At 37.6% G+C, this 23290-nt stretch overlaps 2 protein-coding genes across 7 annotated transcripts in view; one reads left to right on the top strand and one right to left on the bottom strand.

Moving 5' to 3' along the window:
- The window catches only part of cerkl (CERK like autophagy regulator), a 32684-nt gene extending 31680 nt beyond the window's left edge, over positions 1 to 1004 (top strand). For all 4 annotated transcript variants that reach the window (XM_030125057.1, XM_030125055.1, XM_030125054.1 and 1 more), the window contains exon 14: positions 266 to 1004. In XM_030125057.1, coding sequence (XP_029980917.1) covers positions 266 to 344 — 79 coding nt within the window. In that variant the 3' untranslated portion in view covers positions 345 to 1004. The remainder of the gene's footprint in view (positions 1 to 265) is intronic.
- The window catches only part of itga4 (integrin alpha 4), a 34902-nt gene continuing 12419 nt past the window's right edge, over positions 808 to 23290 (bottom strand). For all 3 annotated transcript variants that reach the window (XM_030125027.1, XM_030125024.1, XM_030125026.1), the window contains 22 exons: positions 23148 to 23233; positions 23013 to 23075; positions 22253 to 22393; positions 22071 to 22179; positions 17311 to 17405; positions 16016 to 16106; positions 15880 to 15925; positions 15469 to 15623; positions 13046 to 13200; positions 12815 to 12967; positions 10961 to 11037; positions 10742 to 10883; positions 10568 to 10666; positions 10290 to 10366; positions 9680 to 9769; positions 9503 to 9590; positions 7197 to 7304; positions 6994 to 7119; positions 6569 to 6694; positions 5508 to 5606; positions 4893 to 5012; positions 808 to 3817 (listed from right to left, as the gene is read on the bottom strand). In XM_030125027.1, coding sequence (XP_029980887.1) covers positions 3719 to 3817; positions 4893 to 5012; positions 5508 to 5606; positions 6569 to 6694; positions 6994 to 7119; positions 7197 to 7304; positions 9503 to 9590; positions 9680 to 9769; positions 10290 to 10366; positions 10568 to 10666; positions 10742 to 10883; positions 10961 to 11037; positions 12815 to 12967; positions 13046 to 13200; positions 15469 to 15623; positions 15880 to 15925; positions 16016 to 16106; positions 17311 to 17405; positions 22071 to 22179; positions 22253 to 22393; positions 23013 to 23075; positions 23148 to 23233 — 2345 coding nt within the window. In that variant the 3' untranslated portion in view covers positions 808 to 3718. The remainder of the gene's footprint in view (positions 3818 to 4892; positions 5013 to 5507; positions 5607 to 6568; positions 6695 to 6993; positions 7120 to 7196; positions 7305 to 9502; positions 9591 to 9679; positions 9770 to 10289; positions 10367 to 10567; positions 10667 to 10741; positions 10884 to 10960; positions 11038 to 12814; positions 12968 to 13045; positions 13201 to 15468; positions 15624 to 15879; positions 15926 to 16015; positions 16107 to 17310; positions 17406 to 22070; positions 22180 to 22252; positions 22394 to 23012; positions 23076 to 23147; positions 23234 to 23290) is intronic.

Raw genomic sequence — 23290 nt, 5'->3', positions numbered from 1 at the left:
TCTATAGTCTGTGTTTGTGGTGTGTTCAAGGTCCATTGTCCTATAGTCTGTGTTTGTGGTGTGTTCAGGGTCCACTGCCCTATAGTCTGTGTGTGTGGTGCATTCAGGGATCATTATGGTTGACCCTGAAGGTCAACCATTGCAGTCACTGTGTGTGTCTGTGGTGTGTTCAGGATCCACTATCCTGTAGTCTGACTGTCTGTGATTGTGGTGCGTTCAGGGTCCACTGCCCTATGGTCTGACTATGTTTCTATGGTGCGTTCAGGGTCCATCCGAGACTCATCACTTTGTATGGCGAGGACGTGGACGAGGCCGAGTCGAGCGTCTCCTGCAGCTGCATCTGAGTCCTGCAGAGGGTGTGTTTGTGTGGATCAGCATCACCACGGTAACCACTACGTCTCATCAGTGACCTGTGGAAACGGTTTCTATGGCAACAACAAACAAAGCGCTATAGAGTAGCAGCAGAGCTCTGTGGCTTATTGATTACATTAAAGCTGAAATGATCAATATCTGGATCAGTTTATTGGTCAGTGCAGCTTTAATGACCTTAAACTTCCTGTGCTTTATTTTAGAAAACGACAAAAAATGTAATGTTTACACTTTAATCATCTGCTTTTATAAGTGAAATCAACTTTAAAATATTTTTATTCCATTTCATCTGTACTCCAGCTCAGTGACTGTTTGTTATTTTAATAATTCACTGCCGATGGTGAAAACCTTTAAAACCAAAGAGGAAAAATACTTAAATGTCCCGACTTTGACTTCAGATAAGAGTGAAGAACACCTGCTGGTTCCTAAAGTGCACTGTTTTTCTATGATATAATGTTAAATGTACAACTGATCTGTTTGTAGATGCTCTTTTTTTAATGTGAAAACTGAAATACTGATGTTAAAATGATGAGAAAATCCAGTTTAATTAAATAAGAAATCCTTTATTTTCAGACATTGATAAAAGCAGTGAGACTCCAGTGCATAAACAAAACCAACTGATTTATTAAAATATTAAAAAACACCCGTGTGTGATGTGCATTTGTACATTGAAAACAGAGGAAGGGGGACGTTTTAACGCTTAAAACATTCTGTTAAATAATTTTAACAACATCAACATTTTCTAAACATTGATTTTTCAAGTAGTCGTCCACAGTTGGGTTCCTCTTTGTGATAAACCAGAACATGTCCAGGTCAAATGAGGGTTTGGGAGCTGAGGAATCTGGATCACGTCGAACATCATGTCACATTTGTTGAAAACTTCAGAAAAGAGCTGATGGAAAACAATCACACCCAACATCGACATTTTTGTTGGACAGAATTAGCGTCCAAAGTCCAAATATGTTGGACGAGTCGGGTTTGCAGCGGCAAAGTGTGGCTTCAAACCAAACAAGCTGCATTTGTGATGCATTCAGGGTCCTTTTTTCTAAAGTCTGTATGCAAGGTGCATTCAGGGTTCTCAGATTGTGTCTTTGTAATGCCTTCTGGTCTACTGCCTGTAGTCACATTATGTGTGTCTGTGATGCATTCAGGGTCCACTGTCCTAAAGTCTGCATGTTTGTGGTGCATTCAAGTCCATTGTCCTGTAGTTTGTGTGTTTGTGGCGCGTTTAGGGCTCATTATCTTATAATGTGTGTCTGTGATGCATTCAGGGTCCACTGTCCTAAAGTCTGCATGTTTGTGGTGCGTTCAAGTCCATTGTCCTGTAGTTTGTGTGTTTGTGGCGCGTTTAGGGCTCATTATCTTATAATGTGTGTTTGTGGTGCATTCATGGACCACTGTTCTATAAGCTGTGTCTTTGTGGTGCGTTCAGGTCCACTGTCCTGTAATCTATGTGTGACTGTGGTACATTTAGGGTCCACTGTCCTATAGTCTGTGTGTTTGTAATGCATTCATGGACCACTGTTCTATAGTCTGTGTGTTTGTGGTGCATTCAGATCCACTGTCCTGTAGTCTATGTGTGTCTGTGGTGCGTTCAGGGTCTAATGCCCTACAGTCTGTGTATTTATGGTGTGTTCAGGGCTCATTATCTTATATTGTGTGTTTGTGGTGCATTCAGGGTCCACTTCCCTGTAGTCTTACTGTGTCTCTATGGTACATTCAGGGTCCATCCAAATGAAGATTTAGGAACTGAGGAATCTGGACCACATCTAATATCGCGTCACATTTGTTCTTTACGACAAATGCGATGAAAGAAACAGAGAAATGTGTGACGTCCAGACTCTGGAGCAGCTCAGACTCTTTTCCTCTAGAGTAAATGTTTTTGTTGTTTTTTTGGGTTTGGACACCAATGGAGGATCTCAACACCTGGCAGATGAAGTCCACTGCTGTTGCTGGGAAACTGAAGCCGTTTCCATGGATACATTGACATGATCTATTCTGTCATATTCAGATCTGGAGATACTTCTGATACCATCGACTACGGTTCAGGAAAAACAGTTGATCTCTTCAGATTGTTTCGTCCCGTTCTTTAAACAAATCAAACACATCTCGGCGGTTACGAGGACGCAAAAATAAATAACGTTAAATAATTGTAAAATAATATCAAGAGAGAAGCTGTTTTGGTCATCATGGTATTAAAACGTGTAAATCCTAGAAAAGAAAAGCTTCACTGAGCCCGCTTCCATCCACACTAATACCCTGATCGGTATCTGATCAGTGGAGTTATCAGATTATTATTGATCATAAATCTGTATTTCATTAAATTGAGAATGGGATCCCTCAGTCACTTGTCTTAGGCCTGTCATTTATACGTTTACATTATTGTATTTTCAGATGTGGGTCTACAGATGGACACTGATGACACTGACCCCGTTTACATTCACACTAATGCTCTGATCAATATCTGATTAGTGGAGTTATCAGGTTATTACTGATCATTAAATTAAGAATGGGATCCCTCAGGGGACCATCTTAGGCCCCATCATTTAAATATTTACCTTATGCCGATTATCATATTTCTTAAATGCATGTAAATGTGTCATATCTGATTATTACAATTATCCGATTTCTGACAGTTATTGGATTTTTATGGTCGTGTAAACGGGCCCAGTGTCACCACATGTCACTTGAGTGTGTGGTTGCAGTGATGAGGACAGAAAAAGGAAGGAGACGAGGTGGAATTATGTGTCCTGGTTCTTCTAAAGTAGATCCTGAGAACAAACTGGTTCTGATAGTGACCCACCTCCAGCTCCACCAGCACCAGGGTCCTGGAAAACCAGCTGTTGGACTTCATTTGATGCATCAGAATTTCCGTTTGGGCCAGTGTTCAAACATTTCAAAGCTCCTTCGTGTTCTTCTGAGGAATCGTCTCCGCTGCTGTGACCCGACGCCTCGTCTTCGTGAACATATGACCGGTGCATCGAGCGTCGTCAGCAGGTGAACGAAAGCACAAAACCAACATACATCTGACTTATGTACAGAGAGTGACAGGAGGGAGGGGCTTCAGAGTCACAGCCCAATCAGAGCTGGGGTTTCCATCCCCTGAGAGAAAAGGTCAATGTGTCACGTCCCAGGAAGCCCCGACGGTGGGCTCTGATTGGTCCACACGTCCCTTCAATGATCCCCTTCCACCATTCGGATGTGTAAAAGGTCAAAGGTCAGAGTCACGAGGTGTTCACGTGCACGTCTGGACACGTGGACGTTCAGAACATGTGACACCTGCCGCTCCTGTTCACAGACTCATCATACACTCCTTCAGTACAAGGTCAGGGGTCAAAGGTCACCGGGGTTAGGAGGTGCTCTCCCTGTTGTCGGCTTTGGGAACATAGTCCCAGCTGTCCCTGTTGAACTCCTCCTTTTTCTGGAGATTCCTCTTGAAGAAACCGGCCTGAGAAGAAAAATACAAGAGTCAAACAGAATCAAACGTTTCTGTCTCATTTTTTAACCTTCTGGTGTCCAGGTGAGCATATTATGCACACTTTACATTTCATGTTATGAAAGGTCATATTATTTTTCAAAATTCTTTTAGGTCAGAGTTCAAAAAGATGAAGGAAAAAGTATCTACATTTTTAGGTTTTTGGTCATCTTACAGTGCTCTATATGAGATCAGAAAAAAATGCAGTTTTTAGTCACAAAAGAAGATGAACTGTGTCATCTCAAACCAATGGAAACTCCCTGTTGTAGGAGCTGCAGTCGTTTTAATTTGAAACATGTTTAACTCTCAGGTATCCAAGTGAGCATATTATGCACACTTTACACTTCATATTATGAAAGGTCATGTTATTTTTCAGAATTTATTTTAGGTCAGAATTCAAAAGTTCATTTTTACATGATTTTTAAAGTTCTGACCCATCCACTAAAATCAGCACATTGTAAACACTGAACTTGTATTTTTATTGTAACAGTATTTTTGAAATGCAGTACTGGAACCATTACTGTAGTACGGAGTTTTTCCATAGTATTTGTACCTTTTCTGCAACAGAGTATTCTTTTAACATTGCATCAGTTTTTTATTGTACCAGAGTACTTTTATAACACAGTGCTCATACTTTTAACCTTCAGGTATCCAGGTGAGCATATTATGCACACTTTACTTAAATTTTCACAATTTGTTTTAGGTCAGAATTCAGAAGTTTTTTGCATGATTTTTAATATTCTGACCCATCCACTAAAATCAGCACATTATAAACAATGTGAAATTCCTACACTAACACCCTTCTATAAGTGAGTACAAAATGCACATTTTTAGCATTTAACATTTGACCTAGCACAAAAAATAATAATGTATAATAACCAACTCAACTTAACTCAGCTTTCAGATGACGGTTGGATTTTGTCAATAGTGAGAATGGTTCAGGAGTTAATTTGAATGACGGTGGATGTACAGTTGTGGCGCCAGAGACACAATCGTCCATAAAGGGTTAAATGACGTCATGTTAATCATTTTCCACGCCGTCACTTACCTTCCACAGACACCAGATGAGAGCGGCGAGGATCATCAGACCCAGAACTAAACTGACCACGATGATGAACACCTTCACTGTCATCGAGGGCTTGTGGGTAAAAAGAGCTTCAACCAGCACCTACAGACCAAACACATTCAAACACATTTAAACACATTCAAACACATTTAAACACATTCAAACACATTTAAACACATTCAAACACATTCAAACACATTTAAACACATTTAAACACATTCGAACACATTCGAACACATTCGAACACATTCAAACACATTTAAACACATTCAAACACATTCGAACACATTCGAACACATTCAAACACATTCAAACACATTCAAACACATTCAAACACATTCAAACACATTTAAACACATTCGAACACATTCGAACACATTTAAACACATTTAAACACATTCGAACACATTCAAACACATTTAAACACATTCAAACACATTCAAACACATTCAAACACATTCAAACACATTCGAACACAGTCAAACACATTCAAACACATTCGAACACAGTCAAACACATTCAGACACATTTAAACACATTCAAACATCCAGGCTTTAGTTTTAATGTGATGATGATGATGAAGGTGAAGGTCAGTACCTGGGTCATGGGCTGTGTCTGGATCAGTGTGGTGTGATGATCTTCTTTCGGTGATGTCATCAGCGCCGTGCTCTCCAACACCATGACGCCATGACGGCCCTGAAGCACAAACCGACGACAGATGGTTCACATCCAATACTCTGAACCAGGGGTGTCAAACATACGGCCCGTGGCCCAAAACCGGCCAAATGGGTCCAATCTGGCCCGAAGGATAAACTTATCAGTTCAGGTTCCACATTCAGTCTAATATGAGCTGAAGTGGGTCAGACCAGTAAAATAACAACTGAATCACATATAAATAATGACAACTGCAAACTTTTCTCTTGGTTTTAAAGTGAAAAAAGTTAAATTACATGACAATTATATTATGAGAATGTGTACATTTTCTGTTTAAATTTCTTTAGAAAAATCTGTGTAATTTTAACAGTATTCTGCCTCACTTTATGATTTCAACATGTACATTGTAACTTACAGATCACAGTGGATCTACGAATACAACAAACTTAATAACAGGCAGAATATTGGTACAATTCCACTGATTTATGTTAAGACATTTCAGGTTGTTCATATTTGTTCAGGTTATTCACATTTTTTGTGAAAGGATAGTTTATAGATGTAAATGTTGTCATGTAATTTTACGTTTTTTTTCACTAAAACAGAGAAAACTTTAGAGTGTTCATTATTTATAGGTTATTATGATAGTATTCTACTTTAGATCTTATTGGTCTGTAAGTGGAACCTGAACTAAAATGATATTAACATCTTTGGTTGTTGATATTTTCAGTGTAATTCTGGGCCAAATTGGACCCTTTGGCGGCCGTTTTTGGTCCATGGGCCGTATGTTTGACACTCCTGGACTAAACGTTCAGCGCTTTGGTTTTGATTCAGTAAAGAAAAATGTGTATCTGTCTATTGGATAATTAAGAAACATTATCAGTCATGGAAAAGTCTGATTGTTTTTCAGTTTTAACCACGAACACAAGAAAAAATACACTTTAGAGAAACATCTGTATTTGAACCTAATGTACATAATCACTGAGTTACATGGTCGTCATGGTTACCGGTGCCTGCAGGAGAACCTTTGGGTTCAGTCTGATGTCCAGTTGGATGGTGGCGACTCGCCCCGCCTCCAGGTTACCAAGGCGACACACCAACCGCTCACACAGGAGGCCATCGTGTCCACAGAACTTAAACACAGACGGTAACGGGTTAAAACGTCCAGAACATTTTAAATATTTAAGTTTTAATGTGTTTTCTACAACTTTTCATTTGTGGCAAGGACGTTTCTGGTGTGTTTTTACTGTAGTTTAAAGACATTTCCGGCGTGTTTTTCAATAGTTTAACAACGTTTCTAATGTGTTTTTTCAATAGTTTAACAGTGTTTCTAACGTGTTTTTCCGGTAGTTTAATGACATTTCCAGTGTTTTTCAGTAGTTTAACCACATTTCCGGTGTGTACTTTAATGATGTCTCTGTTGTGTTGTTACCATGGTGCGCATGGTCGTGGAGGAGAAGAAGAAGACCAGCTGTTTGATAAAAGATGCCTGGGGGACATCACAGTCCTCGATGACGGGAATCGATGTATCACTGATGGAACAAACCCCCTGAGATGACTGTAGAGACAGAAAACATCAGGTTAAACTCGACCCCGCCCACCGGCCCGCCTCTAAACCCTGGTTCATTTGTTTACCTGCCAGTCGACCACCTGCAGCAGACGGTGGCGGTGAGGAGTCAGGGTCTTGGGCAGGGTGATTTCCACCACAGTGTCCACCGACCTGCTCTGACCTGAGTTTAATACCTGAACACAGAGGGAGCAGGGTTAGAGTAGACGGGTTTTACACAGCATTTCCACGGCTACAGCTTCAACGCTGGTGGGAGGAAGTGGTTATGAGGTGTGAACGCAATCTGACTTTAATCTGAAAAAACACCACAATGGTTAAACTACACACCTGTAACCACACACACGTAAACATCAATACTAGAACTTCAAACAGAAAGAACGACGTCAAACTGATGATCAATAAATAAAACCATCTAAAACATGATCAGGTAAAGCTGTGTGATAAACCAGTTTGTCTTTGGGTTTAGATTCATTACTCATTATATTTAGAAAATGACAAGGTTTGATGCAATTTTTCATATTCACTCTGTGTCAAGGATCAACTAAAAAAAATTTGTCCAGAGGTCAAAGGTCACAATCAGAATTCCTCATGGGTCCAAGTCTGGTGTTTCACCGATGGCAGCAGTTGATGGTTATCTGATGCATTATGGGAAAGGTTTTTTGTACATTTGATTTAATATATGCTCTTGCAGAGGTAATGTGATGAAACCAGACCCATGAAACACAAACAAGGCAAAAAAAAAGTTAATCTAAAAATAAAGTCAACTCCAAACTTTTCTCTTTGTTTTAGAGTGAAAAAAAATAAAATTCCATGATGAAAATGTTTACATCTACAAACTAACCCTTAAAAAAATGAATAACAAACAACCTAAAATTTCTGAAGAAAAATAATTGTAATTTTAACAATATTCTGCTTCAGTCTATCGATATTCCACATGTGCATTACAACTTACAGATCACAGTGGATCTACTAATATACAAAACATTTAATAACAGGCAGAATATTGGTACAGTTACGCTGAATTGTATGAAGACATTTCATGTTGTTCATATTTGTTCATATTATTCACATTTTTTGTGAAAAGATAGTTTGTAAATGTAAATATTTTCATGTAATTTAACAGAGAAAATGTAGAGTTGTTATTATTTAGCAGTTATTATGATAGTATTTGACTTTAGATCATATTGGTCTGAATGTGGAACCTGAACCTAAATGAGTTTAGTAAAATAATAACAGTTACCTACTATGACAATTCTAAACTTTCCTCTTTTTTTTTTCTCTTTTTATGACGTGTTTTTACGGTAGTTTAATGACAACTGTGTGTTGTGTCTTATTGTTTTATGCATATTCATAGTATTTGGATTAAACTGTTGCTATCTTACAATTTAATCATGCTTTTACATGTAAAGCACCTTGGTCTTTATGTTGTTATAAAGTACTATATAAATAAACTTTGTTTGATTGATTGATGGATTGATTGATTGATATAAAATATAAAGAGAGTTTCAAACAACATAAACAAGATGTAGAAGAAAGGAATGTGAAAAAAAAATGCAACAAGACAAATAGATGAACATTAAAAAAACAACATACAACAAACCTAGAATTACACAATCCGACTCATGCGTGACCTGATGGATTTCGTTAACTCAGAACTGCACGAAACGATTATGATACAAAGATATGACATGAAAGTTCCTGTTACGCAAACATCCTTTTCATTTCCTGAGTTCAGTTTGAGCAAAAGTTCAGTTACTTTCTGAATAAAAAACCACAAGATCCACAAACCACTGATGGCAGTGAACATGTGTTTTTTTTTACCCCTCGGCCAAATTCTGGCTGAAGGGGTATTGTAATCATTTTGTCATCTGTCTGTCTGTCTGTCTGTCTGTCCATTCAACAACATAATCACATTATCTGAAGAATGTATGGAGATATCGGCACCAAATTTATACTGTGGATGCATCTTGGCATGGAGCAGAAAACTATTGAAAATAAGTGACCTTGACCTACTTTTTCAGGGTCAAATGGCCTTGTGCAGTTACAATACTGTAATATAGTACTTTCAAATATAAATATGTACGTTTGTCCCCCTGATGAAGGCCAACAGGCTGAAACACGTTGGGGCTCAGTGAGGTCCATTGAGACATGTCATAATTAATACAGGCATTTTAAAATTATAAAAGAGTGCCTTGGTTTTTGTATTTTTTGTGCATAAATATGTATGTAATAAGTTTTACACAAAGACAATCTAATCTAAATTATAGGGCAGTGCCTTTCAACAGAATCTGACACTTTATTTGGCCGAGGGGGATTAAAAGAGCACAGCACGTTATGTTTAGTTTTAGTCTAAACGAGGTCAAAGCGCCTTTACCTTGTACGTGTAGTTAAACCTCTCGTTAAAACAGGCAACTGGAGTCAAGTCTTCATCTCCAAACACGAAGGAGGTCGGACTCACGAAACTGTAGAGACACAAAACCAGATCAGACACAACACAAAGAGGAAACCTGCAGGAGGTCAAAGGTTACAGTGTGCACATATCCAGACTGACCCATGGATGTTGAGGTCGACTTCATACTTCAAAGGAAGCAGCAGAGTGAGGGCGTTGTCATGGAGATACTCCTCATTCTCATAGTTATCGCTGTAGAGGAAACACTCATTATACACTGAATTATATCAAATTTATATCAAATCTGACCTCAGAGCAGTGAAGTACAGTATATATGAGTACTACAGTAGTACTTCAAGGAAGGGAAGGTAAACTAAGCTAAGGTAAGGTAAGGAAAGCTACAATAAGCTAAGGTAAGGAAAGCTAAGCTAAGCTAAAGGAAGGTAAGCTAAGGTAACTGAAGCTAAGGTAAGGTAGGCTAAGGTAAGGTAAGGAAAGCTAAGGTAAACTAAGCTAAAGTAACCTAAGGTAAGCTAAGCTAAGCTAAAGTAGGCTAAGGTAAGCTAAGCTAAAGTAAAGTAAGACTTTACTGATCCCACTGTGAGGAACTTGCATTGTCTATAGCAGCAAAAACACAGGAAACAAAGTCCAGAAGACAAACAGAATGTTTAAGAATAAAAAACAGGAAAATATAAAAGACTACATTCTATTTAAATGTACATACATATACATTATTGACAGATTTCCCGTATAATTGCACAGGTGTTTTTACCTGCTGGTGCTGACTTGGATGGAGATGTCTCCTGCCGTACTGTTCTGACTCACGTCGAACAGGAAACTGACGTTCAGCTGCAGCAAAAAGGACATGACTCATGTACTGGCACAGAAACATTAGTTTGGGAACTGAAACCAAAGTAACTCTGGGTCTGTTTGGGTGAACGTCTGCATCAAATGATCCGCAGTTTGATCAAACTGCTTGTCCTCAGTAGTTTTGATGTGATTCTGCTGACAGACCATGTGATTGGCCAGTGTGTGGTCATGTGACCTTACCTGGGTGTGAGCCGGCAGCAGGAGGCCGGAGACGCCGCAGTCCACGCCCACCGTACTGTTGACTTCCTGTATGAGGTCACAGCTCACCAACGCATCATCCTGAACACAAACACACCTATTAACGTCGGCCAACTGACTTCCTTGAGCCAACCAGTCAGGAGACGGGAAACTCACCGTCTGCAGCACACGAACGTAGTGGATGTGGTCGGGGAAACGCAGCGTGAGGCGGGGCAGGAAGGCGTCATCTCCGGCGTTGGTCACTGTGGCGTTCAACATGACGGTTCGTGTAGAGCCGAGGGCAAAGTATGGACGCCGCCTGAGGACGGAGACGCAGACGGTTAAAGACCATTGGTTATTGATCAGTAATTGATCAGGTGATCGATGGAGTCTTACTGCGGCAGAACGAGCTGAGCTGAAAGCTGCATATCGGTCGAACAGTTGAGCAGAAAACAGGAACGAGCAAAACGGGTCTGAAACAGAAAGACATTAACCTGATGAGACCCAGAAAAACAGGAGGATTATGGGTAAAAGAACCAAAAACAGACACTGTTTGGACATTTGGTATTTTACAAAGTATTTTACTCATTTTTGTTAATTTTCTTCTTTATTTGGTACATTTTTGTTTATTTTTGTTGATTATTTGGTTCATTTTGTTCATTTCCCTTATTATTTTGCTGATTTTTTATCAACTAGATTATTAATTTATGCAGAATTTCAGGTGATTTTGAAAATTTTTGTCAGTTTTCTTTGACAAAAAGAATTTTGGAAATTTTCTTGATCATTTTCTCATTTTTGTCCATTTTCTTGATTCTTCAATTCATTTTTGTTTATTTTTATTGATTATTAGGTTTATATTTGTTATTTGTATCTATTATTTTGCTGATTTTTGTCCATTTTCTTGATTATTTTTTCTTTATTTTACCCATTAGCTGGTTAATTTTTGTTCATTTTATTGATTGCATTGCTAATTTTTGTTCATTTTCATCTGTTCAGAAAAAACAGATTCATTAAAAAAAAATGAATTTGAGCCTCGATTGTTTCATTTATGATCAGTTTTTGTCTTTTTTTTTTTCAGTTGAATCTTCAGATCCTCGTCACCTCCTTCAGCCTTTTTCTGACTCAGATCTTTTCAGATTCGTGGGTGGAGTTTGACTCAGTTTGGGAGTAAAGTGAGTCTTTACATCCATGCTGTGACCTTTGACCTCTGACATTCCTCTGGCGTTTAAGCCTTACAACTGACTGAAGCAGCTGTAAACACATCTGGATTCACTGCAGGGTTGGGTTTTTTATCAGAACAGATGTTAGATCTGCTTTTTCCTTCCTCCAATGAAAGTAAAGATCTGAAACAGACACCTCCAACAGAAAACCACCAGATTATCTCCATCTGTTCAGGTCGTTTTTATGTATTTGATTACAACAAATATTCACAAAAAACAGCTTCATATTGAGTTTGTTCTATAATTAGAGGAGACGTTTGGCGATTTTCATGTATTTAACCCACAGTCTGAGTTCATTATCTGTGTATATGTAAGATAATTTATCTTATTGGTCCATGAGAAACAAAAACACATCACAACAGAAACAGACCCTATTTTTTTAAACAGGAAGAACAAGAATAAAACCAGGAAGTTTATGAGAGAAAGGATGAAATACAGCTACTGTTTGTTCATAAGTTTAATATATGCACTGTTTTGCTAATTTTTTTCCCCATTTTCTTCATTATTGGGTTCATTTTTGTTCATTTTCTTGATTTTTTCCCCCTTTATTTTCATCATTATTTGGTTCAATTTTGTTCATTTTCTTGATTTTCTTCATTATTTGCTTCATTTTTGTTCATTTTGATTTTTTCCCTTTATTTTCTTCATTATTTAGCTTAATTTATGTTTATTTACTTAATTTTTTCCTTTATTTTCTTCTTTATTCGGTTCATTTTTGTTTGTTTTATTGATTTTTTCTTTATTTTCTTCATTATTTGGTTCATTTTTGTCAATTTTATTCATTATTTTCCTTTATTTTCTTCTTTATTTCATTCATTTTTGTTAATTTTATTGAGTTTTTTCTTTATTTTATCTATTATTTGGGTAAGACAATGCCGGACATAGCGCTTTCACAATAATTCGGGGCCTATCAGTAGGTGAACTACAAACCAACAGAAAATGGATTTGAAACTGCCCGTTATGAGGCTAAAAGTCCAAATAGTTAGACATCAGGTTCTCGTCCTATTAAATACCTGTCTACCTGACATACCTGTCTGCTGACGCTGTTCTGACGCCCCGCCCCCTGCTGCAGGATGGGCTTTAATGGTGGTAAAGACCTGGATGGGCTCCTGTGGGCGTGGGTTTCTCTGAGGCCGTAGGAAACCTCGAAGCGGATCGGTGTGAAAATGTCCCTCACGTCCTTCTGTACATGAACACAACATTATCTGTACGAACATAATCCTCTAATATTCAACAGGTCGGATGAGTCGGAGTCCGTTACCCTCTGAAGAGCCAGGTGAGATGTACAGGTGAGCTGGCCCAGCCGCGCCCTCACCCGCCCCTTTGTGCTGTTGGATGAGCCGTTTCCATGGAAATAGAAACGATGAGGGAAGGACGGCTTATGGAGGAGGTCAGAGGTCAAATTATACTGAAGATCTGAGGAGAAGAGAAGAAAAGTTTGAGGAAACTGAAACTGGAGTTGAATATTTAATCTGAAAATTATTTAAAAAAAAACAAAAAACACCCGATTAACCTTCCGGTATCTGGGTGAGCATATTATGCACACTTTGCACTTCATCTTATAAAAGTAGTAAAAGTAATAAAAATATACTAAAACTGATAAAAACAGCTACAAAGTAATAGCATAAGTAGGATAAAATCATCTAAAACACAATCAGATAAAGTACATAAAAATTTGTATTATTAATTTGTATCACTTGTATTAAAAACCAGTGCAAACAAATGTGGCTTTAACCTTCCATGTATCCAGGTGAGCATATTATGCACACTTTGTACTTCTTGTTTTAAAATATCATTTTTCACAATTTGTTTTAGGTCAGAATTCAAAAGTTGTTCATTTTTGCATGATCCTTAAAATTCTGACCCATCTACTAAAATTACCACATTGCAAACAGTATTAAATTCCTACACCAACACCCTTCTACCAAGTAAGTACAAAATGCACACTGACACATTTTAGGATTTTTTTTAGCACAAAAAATAATAATGTACATTAACCAGTGTTGGTGTTAATTATTGACACATGCCAGGATGAAAAATAAAACTAATACAAGTGTTAAGTACAATAATGGAAAAAAAAAGTTTTTTGTGTTTTTTTTTTCCAACAAAAAATATGGCTTGTTTACATAACAAGCCATATTTCAGCGGCTGCCTCCTGGTGCGGATGGCTCCCTGAGACAGCGCCTCCTCTTTTACTTTTACTTTTTCGTTCTGGTCTACCCGTGCTTAGTCAGTCTTTTTAAGTAAGTGAGAGCCTGTGTGTGTGTGTGTGTGTGTGTGTGTGTGTGTGTGTGTGTGTGTGTGTGTGTGTGTGTGTGTGGGTGGGTGGGTGGGTGTGTGGGTGGGGGGTGGTACTGATTTTTAAACTGGTATGTAAAGCACTTTGTGCTATAGTCTTAATGTATGAAAAGTGCTATATAAATAAAGATTATTATTATTATTATTATTATAACAAACATAGTATTTAAAGGGTTAAAAATCTGACAGTTACTGAGTATTTGGAATTTTGGTTATGGCTCAAGTTGATGAAATACAAAAAAAAAGTTAAAAACAAACTGTATGAAAAACTTTTTGATATTGCTATGACTGTGCAGGTTATGTGCTTTTGGTGATTAAAGGACCTCTGTGGGTGGGACAGTGGAGGGTTAACTGTTACATAAATACTCAAAAATACTGTTTAAGGTAAAAGGTTAATAGAGCCTGACAGCGATATTTTAAGATGTGAACTGGAAATAATAACGACATGTTGTGGGTTTTCTGACTAAAGCTGCATGAAAACATCTGGTGTTACTACAGGAAGTGAGAAGAGTTAAATAGAATATCTGAAGAAATGTTGTGTGAAATATATTCAAGAGCAACTCCAACCACTTCATTGGTGAGTGTTTGTACCATTTTCATCACATACAATCATCTGAAATGTTCAACTTTGGATCACTGTCAAGGTGTGAAGGATAAAGATGATTTTAAGACACAAGTAGAGCTATTTATATCCATGAAATACAAATTTGTATGTGCTTATCAATTTTTTTTCTTACCGTAAAGGGTCTATATGTAGATTTTCTACTTTCAAATATAAAAAAATGACCTCATATTATTAGTTTTTAGAAGAAACAGATGTGAAGTTCTGCCAAAGATGCCGATGTATTGAATTGTACAGATATGAAGTGAAGTTATTTCCATTAACGGGCTGGAGGATTTATGTGACCACTAGCTGGAGTAGTGAGTCACTTTGGGGATGAGAACCAGACAGAAACAACTGTCAGAGTCAAAGAAAAAAGGTGATAAAAATAGAAACTGTTGTTTTCTTAAATGTAAAGAATGGAGTTTGATGGTGAAATGTCAGTGTTTCTTCTACACAGGTGAGTTTGATTCTGAGGCTTATGAAGGTATAGAATTATTATGGGATGTTCTTATCTTTGCTAAGTTGTTGTTTGTTGATCCACAGTTAAGACTAAACTGTGACAGTTCTGACTTTGTTTGATTCCAAACAGATCTTTAGTTCTGCTATTGACAACACAAATCCAACAGAAAACAGAGGTGATTCGTGGTTTTACTGTGGCTGTTTTCAGTCTAAAAATAAGAGCTAAGCTAACAGAGCTAAGCTAACAGAGCTATACATTAAACTATCAGCTCATGCAGAATGTCAACATTATAAGACACAGTGTGAGGTTAGATTTCCTTTACCTATGGCTCCTCTGTACTGTCTGGAGCTGACGGTGAAACACACAGTGACGTTGAAACACACCGACGGAGTCTTATGATCTCTGCAGAGCGCCACCTGCTGGTCAACCTGCTCCGGCAGAACCAGAGACGCCTCCACCCGGACAACAGGACGGGTCCTAAAACAGACAAATGTTCAGCTGTTTGCCTCCCTGCATCAGAGCTCAGACTATTTTTAGAGTCATATGAGCTCCAGTTTCCTGATGATTAAAAACAGATGATCTTGATTATTTACTGACATGTTTTCTCAGTATAATCTGCAGATAGATATGCTCTTCCCTGCTTCCTCAGAGGCATCACTTCCTTAAAATGAGCCTCAGGAAGAAAACTGTTTTCCTGAATCACAGATTAAGGTCTTTTGTTTTGTTTTTTTACCTGAGAACGACAGCTGAGTCTGACAGGAACGCACCGATGGCCACGTCTTAAGAACAAAAACACAGAGTTAAACCTGATATGACGCAGAGGGAAGATAAGAAATGTGTCGATTACGTCAGGAGACAGTCCTGGTTACCCTGGTAACCGTTGCCGTCGATGTCCACCCCTGAACTCAGTGACTGGCCGAACATCCTGAGGTCACGACCCAACATGGATCCTGTAATCCGCTAGAGAACAACGACACCAAAACACAATTTACTCAAGATAAATCTACACAAATCAGATGTGTTGGTATGTACTTTTGCATTAAAAATGTTTAGAAATAAAATAAATGTCATAAAATATGTCCTCATAATAATATGATGCAGAATATTTAGTTGTTACTCCATAAAATAAGTAATAACTAGTCTTAGAATGTGTTAAAATGTGAGAAAACATCAGATTAGCAGCATTAAAAATGTATTTCAGAGTTTTCACCATTGTTTGATATTGGTTTGTTAAATACATATTTCTGTGCTTCATGGTGTCCAGCTAAGTGAACATTTATGGAACTCCATTAAGAACAAGTTCAAACTGTAAACAGTAAAATCGGCATCTAAAATCACTGAAGCACCATTATTACGACCACTGCAGGACATCTACACAAACCACAGCAGGAAAAAGGCTCTGGGCATCATACAGGACACAAGTCATCCCGCACACAGTCTCTTTTATTATCTACTGTCAGGAAAGCGCTTACAAAGCATCAAAACCCACACTACTCCCTTCAGAGACAGTTTTTTTCTTCAGGCTACATGACAGCTAAACAGCAGCTCAGCCAGGAGGAGGTAGCTGGAAACCTGCAGCCTGACTTAAAGCTTTTATAATTGTATTTATTTATTTTATGTTTTTGTATTACAAATAGGAGGGCTAGTGTTATGTATTGTTAAGTGTTTTTATTATTGCTGTGATTCTTATTGTTATTTGTTTGTTATTTATTTTTTGATATTGGGCGGAGAGACAGCCAGGGCACACTGTGTTTCATTTCCATGGTACTTGTACCCTGAACGCATTTGACAAATAAACTTGAAACTTAAACAGGTTCATAAAAAAAAAATTCAATTGCATTTTTTTTTCTTGTTTAAAGAGGAATCAAATCTGGACTAAGGTTCTCGTAATTCATGCATGAAAGGGTTAAAGTATGAAGGTCAATGTGCAGTAAATGGTTCCTGTTTGTGTTTTACTGTTTGATGTGATGTTTGTAGATTTATTTCAGTTGAAGCTGTTGCTGCAGTCGAGGTGTGACAGGATGCAGTGCAGTGTCTTTGAAGGCATATGTGAATTAAATGTGTATTTTTGTGTGTTCGTCAGATGATAAAACTATGACTTTGCAGGTTTTCTGAGGCGCTGCTGGTTGTTGCACATACATGTGATGTTGGTGTTGGTTTGTACCTGTGAAGGAGTTGGTGAGATGCCGTCCTCTCGGCCATTGTAGATGTAAACGGCTCCTCTCAGTTCGTCTTCCTGTGGGGCACCGACCGCCACATCTACACAAACACAATCTGCATTAACATAAAGACTCTGCTTTTATTCATGGTTTCCTTCCTTCCACTCAGACACAACATCAGGTCATGTCTGACTGTAGAGAAAAACTCTCTGGCTTGTTTATGTTACTTTAAATGATCTATATGTAGTATTTCTACTTTTTAATATTTTAAAAATAACCTAAATTCCCATCATAGTGTTTATAATAAAGAGCTGTGAAGTTCTGCCAAAGATGCCGATGTACTGGATTGTACAGATATGAAGTGTACATATTTTCAGCTACAGACCGGAGGATTTATGTGACCACTAGAGGGAGTAGTGAGTCACTCTGAGGATGAGAACCATTAAGAAACAACTGTCAGAGTCAAAGAAAAGAAATGATAAAAATAGAAACTGTTTTCTTAAATGTAAAGAATAGAGTTTAATGATAAATATCAGCATTTCTTCTACACGGGTGAGTTTGATTCTGAGGCTTCTGAAAGTAAAAAGTTATTATGGGATGTTCTTATCTTTGCTATATTGCTGTTTGTTAATCCATGGTTCAGACTAAACTGTGACAGTTCTGACCTTGTTTGTTAGATTCCAAACAGATCTTTAGTTCAGCTACTGACAACACAAACCGAACAGAAAACAGAGGTGATTTGTAGTTTTACTGTGACTGTTTTAGTCTAAAAACAGAGCTAAGCTAACAGAGCTAAGCTAACAGAGCTAAGCTAACAAAGCTATAATATAAACTATTAGCTGATGCAGCATGTGAAAATTATAAGACATAGTGTTATTTCAGCCACTGTTAAAATGAGCGTATATGAGTTTTAGTTTTTGAAGAAAACTTGATACCATAATACAGACGTGTAGAAACTATTTTCATTTGGTCACCTGGTTTGGTTTTACAATACTTCAGTCTTCATCTTTAAGTCTGGTTTCACCATCAAATAGTTTGGTTGTACAATCTTTTAGATTTGTCTTACCAAATTTTAGTCTGTTTTACCAAAATGTAGTTTCATTTTACTGTTTTTTATACAAATTATTATTATTATTATTATTATTATTATACTTTAGTTTAATCCTCCTTTACTTGGGTTTAGCATTTTTTTGCTTAGTTTTATTATCTTTTAGTTATTATCTTCTAGTTCTAGTTTTTTCTACCTTTTGAGTTTAATTTTAGTGCCTTTTATGCTACTTTCACTGATGTTCAGTCTGTTTAAACCATCTCTTAGTTGGGTTTTATTATACTTTAGTGATTTGTGGTTTTACTGTGGCTGTTTCCCATCTAAAAACAGAGCTAACAGAGCTATAATGTAAACTATCAGCTGATGCAGCACGTCAACATTATAAGACAGAGTGTTGTTTTAGCCACTGTTAAAATAAGTGTCTATTAGTTTTAGTTTGAATAAAACTTGATGAAACCATAATACAGATGTGTGGAAACACTGATCTTTATCCTTTATTCAGTGACTGGTACAGTCTGTGGATACAGAGGGTTGGTTTGTTGGTAGTTCTGGTTCTAAGTGTGTTCTAACCAGACTGACCCCTACTGGTCAGGGTCTGGGACATCAGTACAACATAGACATATTTTAAGCTAATCACACTCGTGTGGCGGCTAAACACAGGATGCAGTAACTTGTGAAATAATATGTAAAAAGAACAAGTTATTTCAGTGTAACTGTTGCACATGGGGAAGTGAAACGTGGTATTAGAATAACCGAATCCTCACAAGAAAAGACATGTGTCCTTGTCGCAAGTTGCCATGTGAGTGTGTTGTTGCAGCTCAGAGGACATTATTGTTCTGTCACGAAGTGAGATGGAAAATGAAGACTGGAAGAGTTGCTGAATGGTTGGATTATTTCACGTAGAGGACATCCTGTGAGCCAGGATAATGTCTGTGTAATTATCAGGACAAACAAGCCTGAAAACACCAACATTAGGGGGAATGAGGGGAAATGTCCTATTAACGTTTTCAGCATTTCAATGAAAAAACCAGACCAAGAAGAAAAATAGTTCCAATGTCCGTGTATGTCAGCGTTCTGTCTCTATGTTAGAGTCCTGTGGTCTGAATGCAGGAGATCAATCCCCCAATAAAAGCTGGAGGTAATTTCACTGGAGGAGAACTCAACTAATTCAATGAAAGTCCAAATATGACTTCTATCAGTGATCACTAGGAACTATATTGATATCTGTAACCATTTACATGTTATAAACCATCAAAATATGGAGCACTATAAGGAATGGCATGTTTTAAATATTTTAAAAAAATTTTTTTTTTAAAAATCAAAACTTCTCAAAACTGTGAACAAACTCTGTAGACACTGTCCCAAGGAAGATACATATATCATTAGACCAGCAGTTTCAGCAGAGAAGATGTTTGAAGAAATCATTAACAAAGACAATGACGACGACGACAACAAAGACGACAAGGAAGATGACAATTATGAAGACAAAAATGATGACGACGATGAAGATGACAATGAAGACGATAACGATGAAGATGATGAAGAAAATGACAATGACGATGATGATGATGACAACGAAGATGACAACGATGATAACGACAATAATAACACCACTGCCAACGACAGTGACAACGAAGACAGCAACGACAAAGATGGCAACGAAGACAACACCAGACACAGCACCTTCACAACAGCTCATGGCCGATCTGCCGGTGAACTATAACACATAATGACTCTGAAATTATCACAAGTATACAGCATCAACTTCTATGTTATTTGAGGTAAAATTGCTCCATTTCTGCTTTTCCCAAACTGACGTTCAGGATCTTAAGTGGGTCACAGAGTTGTTTCCAGTGAGAGTAAAAGGAATAACACTAATATGATATGGGAATTCATTTTCCAAATTAAGTTAAAGGAAGATCATCCTCTGGAAGAGTTTATTAAATACTGACCCACAACAAAAACCTAGTCAAGTAGAGCAGAGGCTTCAGTCGAAAAACAGACGAGACACTTTTTATAGGATTGTTTTTGTGTACATTATGATTGGATTTGTTTTGATAAAAATGTGTTACATTTGAGTCAGAAAAATGGACACACTAAGATTTATCTGTAGGGTTTGAGTGGAAATAATTTCATTTGCTTGATTTTTTTTCTTTTTTTTTTATCCATTATTTGGCTAACTTTGTACATTTTATTGGTTAATTTGCTAATTTTTGACCAATTTCTTTCTTAATTTATACAAAATTTCTAGATTTTGCTCATGTTGGTTCTTTTTCTTGATCTCATTTTTGTCAGCTTTCTCAAATACTTTAATAAATCTTTTCATTTTCTTAATGAAAAGATTCATTAAGATTAAGATTTATCTTTAATAAATCTTTTCATTTTCTTAATTTTTTTCCTTTCAGTTTATTTGTTATTTTTGCACATTTTTCTCCATTTTATCAATGATTTAGCAGATTTCTGTTCATTTTATTGATTATTTTGCTCATTTTTATTTCTTTTCTTGATTGTTTTTCTATTTTTTTTTCAAAGCAGGATTGTGTTTTTTGTGTACATTATGATTGCATTTCTTTTGGTAAAAATGTGTTGCGGCTTAGATAATATTGGAAGCATGTGAAAAACAGACACATTAGGATTTATCTTTAGGGTTTTGAGTTGAAATAGCTTGAGAACGACTGCTCTGGTGGCTTTGAAGAGCAGCTGTGAAAGTACTCTAAACAGAACTTACACTTACTCTGATCTGAATAAATAAATGTTGGCCTCATTGAGGGTTAATCTGGTGGGAGTCAGCTGGTTAAACATGAGAAAACGGTGGCGTGTTCCTTTAATATTTAACCTGAGCTCTTTGAAGATGCGCTGGTCCAATGGTCCAACAGTTTTCTTTAATGAAGACGGCGACTCAACGCACACATGGGCTTTCATCTGCCTCCTGCTGCTTCAGATTACAGGCCCGCTTCAGTTTCACAGCAGCAGAGTTTGTCATTACAACTTTAATGAACTTAATAACACACTCCACCCCTCGTGCACATGCTGAAGGTCCTGAGTGGGTGAGTGAGGGCGGGTGTTTAGTTATCAGGAAGTGACAGTTACATTAAACCTAGACCTTAAATACATAAACACTATGTGTGTGGTGTGTTTACTGCACTCACGACAGCAGTCAGACATTAGTTTTAGCTTCCTCATCTGTGCTGCTAAAGTGCCTTTGAGCAACTCAGTGAAGCCCCAGATGCTCCAGAGCAGAATTGTTGATCCTATGGTGCAGTGACACCATAGGTACAATATATGGACAAAAGTATGTGGACACTGGGCTAGGCTACAAAACATTAATAACAAATGTCATAATATAGTTTTATATTGGGATAAATATCACATTGCATTGGTTAGTTTGGTTTAAATTATTATCTTTGCTTCCAACTAACCATCTACTTTCTTCACATCTCACATAGGAAGAAAAATCTCCCATTAAACTTTAAGGAAATATTGATGTTTTTATCTCAACTCAGTATGAACAGGACATCTTACAGCTGTAGACATGATGTGTCCCAATATTTATGTCCATATAGTTTATAAACATAAACATTTCCTTAAAGTTTAATGGGAGATTTTTCTTCCTCAGTGAGATGTGAAGCACCTGAATTCAATTTGTCCACATACTTTTGTCCATATAGCATATGTTTTCAATGCTGATGTGTGATGATGTGCATGGGTGATCATTACCTGGGTAACCGTCATCATCCAGGTCTCCCAGGTCAGCGATGGCCTCACCAAACCGGGCAGCGTAGGCATCACTTCCTTTTAGCTGAAACTCCGCCTCCAACAGCTCAGCCTGAGACATATTCAGTGTGAGCGAATAAAAACTCACAATGATATTTATTATTTGTGTGTTTGTATTCAATCACCTCCCCCTGGTTCATGTACACGTGAACCCGCCCCTCTTCCCTGGCCGCGCCTGTTGCCATGGGAGCACCAACCAGCAGGTCTGACAGCCCATCAGCGTTCAGATCAACGGCACAAACACTGGAGCCGAAGTACGATCCCAGCTGCGAACAGGAAGACATTGTTAAATGCTAATTCTTCCATTAAAGTGAATGGAGGCTGCTAAGTGCTAACTAAACCACTAATTTGAATAGAGGATGCTAAATGCTAATTACTGCACTGTTTTAAGTGGATGATGCTAAATGCTTATTATGCCACTGATTAGAATGGAGAATGCTAAATGCTAACTACGCCACTGCTTTAAGTGGGTGATGCTGAATGCTAATTATGCCAATAATTTGAAAGGAGGATGCTAAATGCTAACTATACTACTGTTTTGAATGGAGGATGCTAAATACAAACTATCCCACTGAACTGAATGGAGGATCATAAGTGCTAAATATTCTAACAGTTTCAATGTTAAAATGCTAAGAGCAATTATTGCAGTGCTACTCCATTGTTTGAAAAGAAGATGCTAACTAATTATTTCACTAATTTGAATGGAGGATCCTACATGCTAATTAGTCCACTAATTTGATATGAAGATGATTATTGCTAACTACTGCAGTGTTTTAAATGGGAATTCTAAGTGCTAACTACCCCACTGGTTTATAATGATAGATGCTATATGCTAATAGTTTCACTGTTTTGAATGGTGGGTTCTTGTATCATGCTGCTTCTTACCTCCATTCCCGACACTGTAGAGATGACCCGTAACATGCTGGATTCGATGGAGAAGATGTAGACCTGTGTTTACACAGATATGTTAGCATTTCTATTCTGGTAATAGTCCAAAAACATCCGGTGAACAGGTCGTACCTTTCCACGCTGGTTGTACTGCGGAGCTCCGCCCACCACCTCCAAACTAGAGGGACTCAGAAAGTGACCAGCTGCAACAGAATAACCTGAAAAGCAGAATACAACGATGCTTTAATACAGACTTCAGAGTGTTATAAGTTCAT

This window comes from Sphaeramia orbicularis, chromosome 21 (assembly GCF_902148855.1).
Source record: "Sphaeramia orbicularis chromosome 21, fSphaOr1.1, whole genome shotgun sequence".
NCBI lineage: Eukaryota > Metazoa > Chordata > Actinopteri > Kurtiformes > Apogonidae > Sphaeramia > Sphaeramia orbicularis.
The sequence above is the reverse complement of the archived record's forward strand: the minus strand, read 5'-3'. Positions and strand labels throughout refer to the sequence as shown.